The sequence below is a fragment of the Salvelinus sp. IW2-2015 genome, linkage group LG5, assembly GCF_002910315.2.
Source record: "Salvelinus sp. IW2-2015 linkage group LG5, ASM291031v2, whole genome shotgun sequence".
NCBI lineage: Eukaryota > Metazoa > Chordata > Actinopteri > Salmoniformes > Salmonidae > Salvelinus > Salvelinus sp. IW2-2015.
The window spans coordinates 6991247-7006068 of NC_036844.1; the positions used below are offsets into that span (position 1 = coordinate 6991247).

Below are 14822 nucleotides of genomic sequence, written 5' to 3' on the forward strand. Positions count from 1 at the left end.
TGACGAGATATAGTAATGCTCGTTCTGCTCCTGGTTGAACTTGCGTCAGGAAGTCTGGTGGTTATTCACTCTTACTGTCAGCAGCCATCTGGTGTCTCATTTGAGCCTGCTGCCGCGCCTGAGGAGGCACAACAAACACAAACACATCACACACACTTAATGAACTTGGGTGGCCTCATGACACCACACACACGACACACATCACACCAGAGAGATTACTCAAACATAATCTTACCAAGCATAATGACAGCACACACACATCACAGGTGCAGGTCTTGTGGAGGGCAGTATCAGCTAGCGCTAGCAGGCAGCCATTGTGGAGTGAGTAGAAACACACACGTGAACTCATGAAACAGAACCGTAGGGGCACAAATACCCCAGACTTAAACCCTTGAATGGGAGGAATGGAATTCACAGACTCCAACAAGTTTGATTTGTATATCCATTCTGTCATGTTGATTATCATGCCATCCTGTCAATATTGATAAACCCATCAACATCGACAAAACAAACATGTCAAAGGGACATGGCCAAAGTTCCTATATCTCAAGTTTCCTAGCAGAGCATTAGAATGACTAGGTGTCCATTTTCCACCCCCGCCCCCCCCCCCGACACAGAGACAGACAGGTGGGAGAGGTTTCATCTCCCCATTCCTCCTCTTACACATCTTGGAGGACAGAGACACAGTCTAGCCCAGACTTCTCCACCCACACATTAACCAAAGTTACACACGCAGCCAGCTAATGGGGAAGGACACAACCTCTTCGCTACCACACCTATCCAGAAGGCCCGTGAATGCGTGTATGAGAGAGGCAGGCGTGCGGAAGGATAGACACACACCACCATGGCAACACGACTGACGACAAAACCTCCCAGCCCCTTTCACATCCTGCCGACGCTCTAGAAAGTAAACGGCAGCTAACCTACGTATATCTCTGTGACACACACACGCACGCCACTCCCGCCCCTTCTGTRGAAGACGCTTCAATCTCTAAAACAAATCTGAAAGCTCAAAGCTATTCCGAGACTGAAAATGTCTTACACACATCAATGTACCTTACAGACGAAAATGTGGTAATGGTAGTGTGAGTGTTTTGGGAAAAGAAGAGAATGGACAGAGATAACTTAAGATGCTTTTGCTTGCATAGTTCCATAAGCCAAGCAAGATGTTGATTCATGTGAACGGTATGAGGATAAAGCAAAGCAGAGGTTAACACACATCGAGTGACTAAGATATCAATTCTCTGTTCTCACACAGAAAAAAAAGAAAACAGGTACAAAGACACCAAAGATAAGTTATTAAAGGTTAAAAAAATATTATAAACTACAATACAGAGCTTTACAGATATACCTGAGTGGACATATGGACATTGTCCAGTACTGGACAGAGTACAGATATAGAACACTGCTCAATGAGAGTCGGTGTGGTCACTAGCAAGGCTTGAACAGGTGATTGTGTTTTTGGGGGTGACCTGTGTGTATGTTGAGAAACAAGGTCGAGACTCGAGACGGTGTGTGCGTGTGTGTTCCCACAGATAAAACACATGCTCTGCCCAGTGTGGACCTACCTTGTGGGAACTTCGCTTCAAGGTATGGCAGAAAAATACATAAAAACAACAAAAACACACACACAAAAGTGTTAGCCACTTCCTGCTGAACAGGACCCAGTTCAGTCGTAGCAGAGGGGTAAAAAACTGAAGTAAAAATACTTTAAAGTACTACTTAAGTMGTTTTTTKGGGGTGTCTGTACTTTACTATATATTTTTTGACAACTTGAATTTTTACTTCACTAYATCCCTAAAGACAATGATGTACTTTTTACTCCATACATTTTCCCTGACACTCAAAAGTACTCGTTACATTTTGAATGCTTAGCAAGACATTAAAATGGTCAAATTCATGCACTTATCAAGAGAACATCCCTGGTCATCCCTACTCACTAAACACAAATGCKTCACTTGTGTTGCGCGRGCGTTGGAGTGTGCCCCTGGCTATCCGTAAATTTAAAAAACAAGAAAATGCTGCCGTCTGGTTTGCTTAATACTTGAAAGAAAAGGAATTTGAAATTTATAGTATATAAAGTATATTTTAGCAATTACATTTACTTTTGATACTTAAGTATATTTCAAATCAAATACTTAAAAACGTTTACTCAAATAGTATTTTACTGGGTGACTTTCACTTTTGCTTGAGTCATTTTCTATTAATTAATAAGATATCTTTACTTTTATTCAAGTATAACAATTGGCAACTTTTCCCACCACTGAGTCATAGCTACATGTCCTGGACCAATGAGGATGAGTTCGTCCAGAGAAGCTGTGCCAGAACAGGGTAACAACATCATGTTAGGGCTACTTTAACACTGGCATTGTTAACCACAGTAGCTAAACAAATACAGAATCACTCTTTTGTTGCTGAGAATTTTCCKGCAAAGCARTGTATTGGAGTTTTAAAAACKCTTCTAATGTTTGTAATTCCCACTGAAATGTCCATCATTTATAATCCACATAATAATTCACAGGATTATTTTCCTTCAGTAGCAAACTGGCTCAAATTAAGATCCTACATCTGTAGYGGGGACGTGGGGCCATTCCTCAATAGAGAAAGTGGTTGTTTTAAGGGGCTCCAAACCAAGTGGTAGGCCTATCGTGCCTTTTTAGAGTACTTTCCAACTGACACATGAGGGGCACCGAGCAGTAGACCTTCTTTTCTACCATCTTCAGTGCTTTCCAACGAAGACAACACTCCATAGGAGAGTCAGAGAAAGGCTGGGGTCCACACAGAGCCATACGGGGACCTGTCTAAATCTATGCGGCGAATCAGCCAAACCATAATTGTGGTATTTTTCCCATCAGTGGAAGACAGGAAGCTGTGAGGTTTGCACCAGCTGCTTACTAAACCACAAGATCCCCCAGCTCAACAAACTCCAGTCTCTCTGATTATAYCGACTGCTCTGTGACATGGTCCTAACTGAGACTACACAGCCTTGGACTTCCCTAGTCCAAATATATCCCATGTGGAATGCTGCTATTATCTTAAGTTAAGATTTACAACAGTTTCCCCATTACGGAATTCTCTCAGCAGTGCTTGAGATAACATACCACAAGATAAACACATAAAAACACAATCCAACACTTAGTGATCCAACCATCACCATAACTCAAATCAACATATTCATGGTTGGGGTGGTGACATGTCGTGCCTTCCAATGATGTAATACTCCAAGGTCTTCGAAATGACTGGGGAGGGAATCGGTCTCTTCAGACAGAGTAGAGCAAGAACACATGGAGGCGTTTGGTTTCACATGGCTGAACTGTCTGCCAGGATCATCTAGCAGCCTCTTACGTGGCCTGGGTAGCCCTTTCCTAYGTCAATGACCAAAAGCRCCCTCTTTGGCCTCGTGGGTGGARCGTTATTAATGTTTCATAATAAAAACCTGATGAAAATCCGGTGTTTCTATGTCAAACWGTTTCGTTACATTTCAGTCTTCAGTGATGTATATAAAGTGTAATATTGGGATGCAAACTTAAAACGGAATACATTTCAATCTGACATGGTACAGGTGTCCTCTCCTTTTTAAACCMATAACCACGTGTGTGAGAGGTATACCTTTGTTTCAGAGTMGATAGAATACCAAGAWTCGCTCCGTGTGTGATAGATAGAAAGTGATGGATTTTAGTACATGATTTTGTACTAATTGATCTCAGCGCGTTCGTAATCTTGTGTCCATGATATTATGTGCCGGTGTGATAGAGAGAGTTGAGGAAAAACAGGTCACATTCAAATAGTAAGGCGCCATCCACCTCAGCTCTCCGATTCCCAGACCGAAACAGAAAAACACACATTTTCCATCTGATACTATGATCAGAATGATAGCGGGCCGTTCATGATCTGCCACGACAACAGCAACGAGACAAACGTTGAGTAACTGTTGGAAAGAATAAGGCAACAGAGTGAAAGAGCAGATGCCGGAAATGATGTTAAAAAAAATAAAAGGAAAGGAAATATTTAAATGAACGTCCCAATGTCAGCTGGGTATATTATAAAAGAGGAAATGAAAGCATAACTTATTTATGCGTTTTATTTCTCTCCATGTCTTCAGAGAGAAAGTGAATCGGAGTATGTTAAAGGAGGAGAGTAAGGTCAGAGTCAGACAAAAACCCCACACAACAGATACTAAGTCTGAATAATTTAGGAGCTGTTAACACTGCTGCAGTGTTCCATTAGATAGAAAAATACACAACTGGAGAACACAGGAAAGTGTGTGTACTGTGTGTGGGGGTAGAGTGTGAGTACTTACAGACTCATGCTTATCTATGACCGGGCCTGTTTACCACAAGTGGAATGTTAATGTATCAGAAAATCCACTGGCAATGATACGCTCTACATACAAGACTCCCAAGAGCTATGTTGCCTTCCCTTACCATAACATTATATAGGGTGTCACCAATTTTACGTTGACTAACATCAATCCTCACATGCAGTAAAAACATCCTTGTTATTACTAAAGACTTGTTGGTTTCTCSTAACCAAGCAGGAAATAACTCGAGAGATCATTTCCAAAAACATACACAGTGCCACTCTTGTTTCCCAGACTTGGTTATGTGTCTGTTTTTGTTGTTGAGGGAGAATCCGGGCTGATGTTGTATCTCAGTTCAGTTCCTGTCAGTCCAGTTCTGTACAGTGCTCCTCTGGTCCGAGCCAATGGTCTGAGCCCACCCATTGTGGCTGTTTGGCTGTGAGTCAGTCTCAGTGGGGACATAGAGGCTTCTTGTTCAGGCCTGTATTAGCATCCTAATCGGATCTGAGCCATGTCAGCTCTGAGCCTGACAAAAGTTTCACCAGGAGAATGTTCTGATCCACACTCTAAAATCACATACACAACTTGATCTATTTCCCATTCACTGATTGGAGGGAAAACTGTTGGAATGTTAATTTGCTGGGCGGACTGCWGATGAAGCAACACGCCGGGATGGTGGCGGTGGGGACCCATGATGCCTAGCAGCATGGCGTGGGCGGCACTGTGTGGGTTAAAGGCAAGGACGTCAGAGGCTATCCCGCTTCCCGACCGATGATTCGGGACACAGGAGGTGGCGTCGACACAAGGCCCCAAAGGCTTTTTTATAAAAGGCCACAAAGTGTGGTGACTGGTGAGATTTGCCAGGGAGAGCAGAAACACAAATATACAGATAAACAGACAACACATTCACACGACTCAAATACTACTTTTCCCAGCACGCATGGAGGGAGGGTTGGATAGAGACAACAATGTACACACACACAACCCTCCCCAAACCACACACGGACACAAAGCTGGTTTGCTGCCAAGCGACACGGTAGACAGGCAGGCCACAGTGACTGGCTACTCTGCTTCTGGCCTGGCCAGCAGTGATAAGAGGACTCAGTCAGTCCTGTATCAGCCGTGGTGAGAAGTGGGAGATCACTGTTACTGTGCTGGCTGCTGACTGAGAGAAACAATGCCAGCCTGTACAGAAAGCCCGCAGAACAAACTGTTACTGATGCATCACCCTCGTGGGTGGGTGGAGAGAGAGAGAGAGAGAGAGGAGAGAGAGAGAGAGAGAGAGAGAGAGAGAGAGAGAGAGAGAGGAGAGAGAGAGAGAGAGAGAGAGAGAGAGAGGAGAGAGAGAGAGAGAGAGAGAGAGGAGAGAGAGAGAGAGAGAGAGAGAGAGAGAGAGAGAGAGAGAGGAGAGAGAGAGAGAGAGAGAGAGAGAGAGAGAGAGAGAGAGAGAGAGAGAGAGAGAGAGAGAGAGGAGAGAGAGAGAGAGAGAGAGAGAGAGAGAGAGAGAGACGAGAGAGAGAGAGAGAGAGAGAAGAGAGGAGAGAAGAGAGGAGAGAGAGAGAGAGAGAGAGAGAAGGAGGAGAAGAGAGAGAGAGAGAGCAGTGAGGCTAAAGAAGAGAGGAGAGAGAGAGAGGAGGAGAGAGAGAGAGAGAGAGAGAGAGAGAGAGAGAGAGAGAGAGAGAGAGAGAGAGAGAGAGAGAGAGAGAGAGTGGGTGTGCTACAGTACAAAGAGAGGGATTGGTCGGGTGGTGAGCAGGAGAGTGGTGAGCATCTGCATTTGGTTGGTTGGTGTTAAGCAGGAGAGTTTGTGATCGGTTTGTGGTAAGCGGGAGAGCAGTGACAGCACATACCTTCTCCACGTCTGCCTTCGTCACATTGATGTCGGCGTCCATTCTCTCAAAGTACTGCTGCGCCCTGTCCGCCTCTTTACAGTCCCTCTCGAACCGCCGTTTACTCTGAGGGGAGAAGTCACACCGTTCATTTAGATGTCACTTATACATATTTTAGCCTAGATATGCTCACTAATACAACATTACCTCAGTCGGTGCAATATATCTACTGTAGTATATTATGCTACAGACTTCACTCAGATACAGTATGGCCTAGACATGCTCACTAATAATATAGGCTAATATACATTTGCCCTTTGGAAACTTGGGAGAACGGAGAGGGATTGACGTCACACAGAGTGGACGTCATATAGTTTCAAATTATATGCCATAGACGTCAGTTATCCTACATTGGACATGCAGCTTCTGACACAGCCAGATGGTCTCTCTCTCAAAGTCAAGTCGGTCTGAAGATTAAATAAATGTTCACGGAGGCTGTTTGTGMGCAAAACCATCCCTTCTTCCATCCCTCCCTCCATCCATTTGCTCTGAACAATTAGTGCTTGTTCTGTGAGGGTGACCTCTGATCCCTGCCTAGCTGCTCCAAGCACAATGGGAACATTGAGGACAGAGAGAGGGAGGAGAGCTGCCATGTTCTCTCTCTCTATATACAGTATATGTTTTCCTCTCTCTATGTTTTCTCCCTCCCTCCCTCTCTCTCTCCCTCACTCCTTCTCTCTCCATCTGTTTTCCTCTCTCTCTCTGTTTTCCTGTTTTCTCTCACTCCCTCAAAGGACAACCGCACAGTGATAGGGAATGCCCTGCAGACTCCAAAAAAATCACAGGGATAGGCTCTCCTTTACAGAGAAAAGAAACACATTGACACACCTTCCACTCCTTTCATCCACTCCTTCATTTGTTGGCCTCTCCTGCTTCACTACTTGTGATCAGCTTGGAAAGAACCCTTTATTCTAGGCTTGTCCAGGAAAAATGCTTGAGGAATGCACAATCATTCGCTGCAGTGTCCTTGAAACTCTACTCGACAAAGCTGTTCTGAGATCAGAGGTTCTCGACAACAAGCTTCAGTGTTTATGAGAACATCAGTCTGAATTGTTAACCTGTTAACCGGTTAATGAGGGAATATCTTAATCTGCTTCCATGCATTCTGACCAGTCTCTGGCAGTGCATTTATCAAGGCTAATGGTCAAATGTTATGATGAATTAAACCTTTGATACTGTCACGCCCTGACCGTAGAGAGCTTTTTATGTCTCTATTTTGGTTTGGTCAGGGTGTGATTTAGGTGGGCATTCTATGTTCATTTTCTATGTTCTGTATTTCTTTGTGTTTGGCCGGGTGTGGTTCTCAATCAGAGGCAGCTGTCTATCGTTGTCTCTGATTGATAATCATACTTAGGTAGCTTTTCCCCACCGATGCTTTGTGGGTAGTTATTTTCTGTTTTGTGTTTCTGCACCTTTTTTTTGCACGGTTTTCGTTCATTCTCTTTGTTATTTTGTATTTAGTGTTCAGTTGAAATAAAAAACATGGACACTTACCRCGCTGCGCTTTGGTCCACACCTTCTTCAACAGACGATCGTTACAGATACAAATCTACTTGTCCAGGAAGCATAGGGCACCACAATTTCACCACCTCCACTTCACTTCTTAATTTGATCTAATCTCAATCTCAATCTGAGACGCAGTTAATAAATTGAGTTGATAAGTTGATAAACTTGGAGCTCTGCTGTTCTAGTCTCGACAGTCTCTCTCATTCACAAGAAAGGGGCCATCGTCTCGGTTTAGTTTCTCATCGGGATGGAATGGCTTCGGGAGGAAGGCTGTATTACGGCTGTATTTTATGAGTATAATCCTGTGTAAATTCCTGCCTCGTGACTTTTATTCAACAGTTCAATACATTCAATACCCACTAAACTTGACTAGCTGCCGTTCTCACTGCCAGGTAATGGGCATCGGTTTCTCCACCTACTATACTGCAATGTAGCAACTGCATGCACACTCGGGTCGTCATAACTGTAGTAGTACTCTGACTACAGGGTACTATAATACTCTAGTCAGCAATACTACACTGCACACAGTACTCACCGCCTCCAGCTGTTTCCACGAGAATTCAATGTGTTGCTGTGCTTTACGTCCATCATGGAAATGCTGAGAGAAAGAGAGAAAGAGAGAGCGAGAGAGGGAGAAAGAGAGATTATCATTATTATTACAATGTCTGCTTATAAATCATACCTACAAGGGATAGAGTGATAGAGAAACAGCGAGAAACGGGGGGGTAAAGAAATAGAGGGAAAGAAACGTGGAGTTTGCCCTTGATGAAAGAGAAGGAAGGCAGATGACATGAGGGGTGGCTGATGTTTCTGTCAGGACGCATGACTCACGCCGTGAAACACCAGGAGATTCTAATTACAACATCCAACATAATGTACTTAAAAGAAATAGAAAAAAAAGCAGAACAAAACAGAAGCTGGTTGGTAAGTTAGAGCAGCGTTTCCCAACCCTGGTCCTCCTGTACACCCAACAGTACACATTTTGTATTGTAACCATGGACAACAAGCACMCCTGATTCAACTTGTCAACCAATCATCGAGCCCTCAATGAGTTGAACGAGGTGTGTTTGTCCAGGGCCAGGGTAGGGAAACACTGGGGATTCGAGTGTAGCACTGCATAGTCACATGTTCTGACACTAGTGACATATTACAGGAAGGTGAGAGCAAGCTACTGATGATTACCATGCCTGGTGATAGGACACCCATCTTCATTCTCCCACCCCAATGTAACACGGGTGGCCAGAGCCCAGAGGGCCAGAAAACAATTAGGCTGTACTGAGGCATGACCATGGACGGTGTGTGTGGCTCTGTGTGTGTGTGTGTGTGTGTGTGTGTGTGTGTGTGTGTGTGTGTGTGTGTGTGTGTGTGTGTGGTGTGTGTGGTGTGTGTGTGTGTGTGTGTGTGTGTGTGTGTGTGTGTGAGAGAGAGAGACAGAGAGAGACAGAGACAGGGGAAGAGGGATTTAGAAGGGGGGAGAGAGAGAAAGAGAGCGAGAGAGAAAAAGAGTGAGAGAGAAATGGAGGGGGAAAAGGAAAGATAGTGAGAAAGAAAGTGTTGGAATAGACAGGAAAGACAGGGATATATAAAGGGCAGCAGGAGAGCAAAGGACATAGACATACCCAGACAAACACAGATAGAGATTGATACAGAGAGAGATATTCTAAGATGGCTGCCAGTGCCAGCTTTGCCAAGCGTGGCATATTGCACACGGAGGACATGGCAGCTGTTGGTCTGGGCACGCTCAGTAAACACGCTGGGTGTTTTTCTAACTTGGCCTTCCCCCCCTCCAGGGAAAGAATGAGAGAAGGAGATGACTGAGACCACACTTGGCCAAAAGACAGAGCACGTTTCTCTGCAGCCCTCTTAGTGAGAGAAAAAAATACTGGCATATAAAAAAGCGAGTACTTCTTCTCTGGATTGTCATTGAACATGTTAAAAAGAAAGACTAATAAACGGACATARAAATCTGTGTCATCAGTTATAAAGGCCTAATAATATATCACTCCTCTTATAAGACCTGGATAAAACATTTAATTGAAGCAGTTGATATCAACAACGAATGAAAGGGAGCTATCCCCAGCAGGCACCAGTCTGTGCTGGTCTCAGCCTCAGTAGCTGTGTAGCTGTGTTGAATATCTTCCCCAGGCGTTCAATAAAGGACACAGGCTATTACACAGAATGAAAATCCCAGCGATTGTATTTCAGTGACGTGTCAGTGCTTCTAATCTAAATGGCCTCTGCCAGTAACTCTTGTATTCAGCACACACACACACACACACACACGCATACATACACACACACACAAACACACATGAGAAGAACTTAACAAGGAATTAACGTCTCCCCAATTAATTATTTACAGTACATGTCTATCAATGTCTAGGCTTTATGAATGAACTGGGTTGACCTTGGGAATCTCACTTCTCACTTCCCTATCTCACTGGTAAAGCCATGACTATCTTTGGGGAAGCTGTCAAAGGAAGAAGTCCTCAAACTGTTTCAGAGGAAGTCCTTTAGTTCTTAAAGGGAATGGCTCACCCACACAATGGTGTGAGCCACTTTAAAGGGTATGTAGCATAAATGTAACCACATGTAACATATGGATCTGTATTAGTATACACGTCAAAAGTCCCAATGCAGTTTTTTTTGTTCTGTATCTATGGATGCGACCCAGTCGTTCGTTCTAAATGTTTCATTGCCATACTGGCTGGGAGCGTTCTTATCTCTTTCTTGCTAGCTAGCCAACTASGGCTAACTTACAGTCACGTCAAACAGCGCAGCCAGAATAACAACAGTAGTTGCATTTGCATTTGCGATCGTTTAAGCTGTTTTCAGGTGACATTTATTTGGAGACATCCATAACAATGAGCTAATGAGGGGCGACTTCACCTGGCATAGAAAATGTGCTCTCTCATCAGGACACTGTTGTTCAGAGGAGCTAGCCAACAACACAGCTAACACAATCACTTCAAACTGAAGCTGGAAAGACTGCAAACTAGCTGCACTTAGTTTCGTTTGACTTTTTTTCAATTGACATTTCTTTCTATATATCCATAAAAATGTGGTCAACTGATTCATGATTTCAACTGGTTGAGAGACGCTGCCTGCCTGTCTGTCTGTCTGTCTCGTCCCGACTCCCGACACGTTCATTACTATGGGACAGCTGGAGCTCGAACTTGAATATTGAAACAATGTTGCAAATGTCGGAGAGACAGACAGCAATGTTTATACAAATCTCCGCTGTTGAAAACTAAATCTTAGTCTAAAAGAAATGTGAGAAAATGTCTTGATGTGTAAAGTGTACGCTAAGAATGGGGAAGCAAGTACAGAGAGTGAATTTAATAAATACCGGAACAAAACAAGAAACACGAGGAGCGTACAGACATGAAAAAAAAGAAACAGAATCAATAATGCTTGGGGAAAGAACCAAAGGGAGTGACAGATATAGGGGATTTAATCAGGAAGGTGATGTATTCCAGGTGAGTCTCATGAGGCGCAGGTGCGCGTAACGATGGTGGCAGGTGTGTGTAATAATTAGTAAACTGGCAACATCAAGGGCTGGAGAGGGGGAGCGGGAGTAGACGTGACAAGATGCTTTTTATAGTGGAGATCAAGTTTATAAATTGCCTGGCTGGGCTGATCGGACAGTAGATTGCGCAGTCAGATGGAACAGAGTAAATAGGCATTTTAACTTCATAGATTTAGCCGGTGGTAACTTGTGGAATAGACACTGGCTGGAATGCAGTTTTAACCAATCAGCATTCTGGATTAGAGCCACACGTTGTATAAATGTGTAACAAACCAAAAACATAACTATGTTTGTACTTATAGGTAACCAGATCGTGACTACAACTAAGATAATACATCTTTGACCACACTGTGGTGTTACATTGGTGAGTAATAACTCATGCTTCCTACCCTTTAAAATGCATTGGGGAGTCCAGTGGTGTAGTCAAGTGTCTCGGCTCTTCAACTGAAAATATACTAAAGGGTCGCTCCCCAAACTCCCCTTTAAACAGGTTTGTAAATTTATCATAACTGACARAATAATATTTACTTCCTCAGGTCGCCACACAGAGAGGCAGGCGGCAAGTCATTTCACAAGACACAAGACACTGAAAAGACCGGATCAAGTGACATTGTTAATGTCCAACTCTCTCCCGTCAAGCAAATATTTGCTTCTCCATGACAACATTTCTGAGGGAAGTTTACGAAAGCAAAGGCAACGGAGACTGAGTTTTAGGGGGAAGGCAGCCAACTCTCCATGTCGTTTCAAATCAACACTTCTTCCATCACATCAAAGATAAACAAACCACACCGAGGCTGTGTTCCAAATTGCGCCCTATTCCATTTATATAGTGCACTTCTTTTGACCAGGGCTCATRGGGAATAGGGTGCCATATGGGACACAGGCTGAGACACTAACACTCCTCCCCAAACAAGCTACTCTTGAGATCAACCAATGCTTGAGTACTGTTGTACACAGGGCTGTGATGGAATATATAGTCCTACAGTATGTGGCAGAGATGTATGGCTATACGATGCATGGTCGCCATATGAAAACATTAACGAGTCTAAAGTAAAACGAGTTTTCTAAGTGTATGATTCTGACCTGGACAGCTTAACGAGGCATGGGCACCATCTAAAACAAAAAAGAGTCTGCCTCGTGTTTCTGATTCAGACCCATCTGCAATAAAGATGCTGCAGGTCTAGTCTGATGAGAACATAGACTACACTCTTAAAACAAAAACAAAAAGGTTCCAAGGGTTCCTCTGTGGGAAGAGTTCTACAAGGAACCAAAAGGGTTCTACCTGGAACCAAAAGGAGGTCTTCAAAGGGTTCTCCTATGGGGACAGCCAAAGAACCCTTTTAGGTTCTAGATAGCACCTTTGTTTCCCTAAGATTGTACATGTGCATCTGTATGGGCAACATAGTCTACAGACAGTGCTTCTCAGTGTCTGCCAGTCTATCTGGCCATTTAAAATGACTGGACTGCCTTGCAGTGATCCACTTGGCCCCGGTCCATCCAGAACGTATGGTCCACACCAGGGGAGGGGAACACCCCTCTTATCTCCCCTCCCACATAGCCTCCCCTTCTCCTATCCTCCTCCTTCCCCTCTCCTCCACTCTTCAGAACAGCAACATGTGACTGCCGGGGCTTGGGGCTGCCAAGGAGCCCGCTGGCATTTCAACAGGTCAATGACCTGAAGCTCTGAAGGCTCTCACATTCAGAGGAGGGGAGACYGGCAGAGAAACATGCATTATGGATAGGCTGATTAATGTTCTAAACATGCACTTTGGCTTGTATTCCCCTCAGTCTAAATTACCATGTTCTTGACTTTCTCCAAAATCTGTGCTGGTTGCCTAGATTTTGGGATAATGATTAAGAATGCGGGWTGAGTCCAAGTCAGGTAGAAGAGATTTTGAAAAGATCAGTAAGATGAAGTGTCTCATGTGATGCCGGGTTCAGTTGGTAGCCCTTTACTTGGACACGTGTTCTTCTCCCAGACAAAGGAATTGTCCACTATGCTCCTGGTACAGAAAAGAAAAGACTCTCTCTCCCTCTTTCACACACCAACATTTTAGACTCACCTTACAAAAAATACTCCCTGCATAGCTGTTAGTGAACCCGMTGAACCACACACACACAATCTCTTTAGTTCTTCTGAGGGTTAGATCCATGCCAGTTTGAGAGAGCGCGAGCGAGAGCGAGAGAGAGAGAGGACATTCTGTGGTCTGACGCAGAGATGAGTTGGAACATTGGRGGAAATCCTGTTCTCATATGACAAGCAAACATACACAGTTTGSRRGAAGAAATGRCTAGATTTATATTWTATATTGTTCCCAAACATCTGTTCGTCTCAACTTTCTATCRACGGTGAAGTCAACAACATCTTGGTTTGTTTGTGTTTTCTTCTTTTGGATCTTTTGAAAAAAAAAACGGTAGACCTGTAGCATTGTTGTGATCATATCTCATATCTAAGCCGATCATTTCCAACAATCTATCAAGTTTTTTTTTTTTTTTTTGGACTGAGGGCCAAGAGTGAGTCCTCCCCACCCTGAATGCCACTGCTGCTGTTGCGTGGGCAGTGCAGGAGGGTGAGGGTCTGCTGCTGTCATTCATGACCCCAGAACTGGGGAGTTCAAGGCAGTTGGAAAGAATGCGATGTACACAACATGTGTAAATGCACATTCTGTGGAAGGGGTGAAGTCAATGAGGTGGGCTGAGTTGTTTGGTTCAGGCACTTCCCCAAAAGGCTGTTGGTGATCACTATACAAGCGGCCAATCGACAAATGGACAGCTGACCTCCAATGGAGGATACATTGGACAAAAGCCACCAATAGACATCTGGTGCACCGAAAACCAAGCGTTGGAGAGGCTTGTCCATTTTGTTCTGAGCCGTTAGCTCATCTCTTCATACAGTGTCCAAGAATGATAGGGATGTTTACCCTGCTAACCAGCTGGTCTTCGGCCAAGGGGGGAGCTTTTCTCTTCCAGGCTGTTCMTTCTAGGACAGTTTCAGGCACAGGGTTGTAGTAGTCCTACTCAACTTTCGGGTCAGCAGTAGCGAAGCTAGCCATCTGGAAGACCAAGTAGAAAATGTTTTACAGAGAACAGGGGTCTATGGATGTGGTGGATGTGCTCAAGGGTTAGTGGCAGCAAGACTGAAGGTGGAGTTTTCCCTACTACAGATCGGTTGGGAACCGTTTCATCCATGCATGGGAGCTTCGGGGGGGGGGGGGGGCATTGACAATGAGTGGGATCTGGAGTTGTTCTCTAAACCCTCTCAAACTTCTGTTTTTCTCACACGCTGGTACACATGAGCGCGGTGGTGCATGATTTCAGATTGAATATTCCTGTACTGTACGGTCTTGACCCGATAAAGGGGGTTTAAAAATGATTAATAAGTCTCTCTCTCACACACACACATTCTCTCCCTGGTTTCTCTCAAGTGTTTTACACTGCACACACACCATGCCAGGCTCATTAGTCCAATCATCATTCTCTCTGAGTGATATGTATTATGGTGGGAGCTGTGGGACTGGAGTGGAATAGATGGACCGGGCAAGAGGATCAGATGTGTATTATTGGGTTCTCTGTGTCTCTGGCATCAGCTATTATGATC

General features: G+C 44.2%; 1 protein-coding gene across 1 annotated transcript in view; it reads right to left on the reverse strand.

Moving 5' to 3' along the window:
• fnbp1b (formin binding protein 1b) overlaps positions 1–14822 on the reverse strand; it is a 91986-nt gene that overhangs the window by 25751 nt on the left and 51413 nt on the right. Inside the window, 4 exon segments of the mRNA XM_070443742.1 lie at positions 5–42; positions 44–118; positions 6151–6255; positions 8231–8293. Of these exon segments, the coding sequence (XP_070299843.1) occupies positions 5–42; positions 44–118; positions 6151–6255; positions 8231–8293 (281 nt within the window).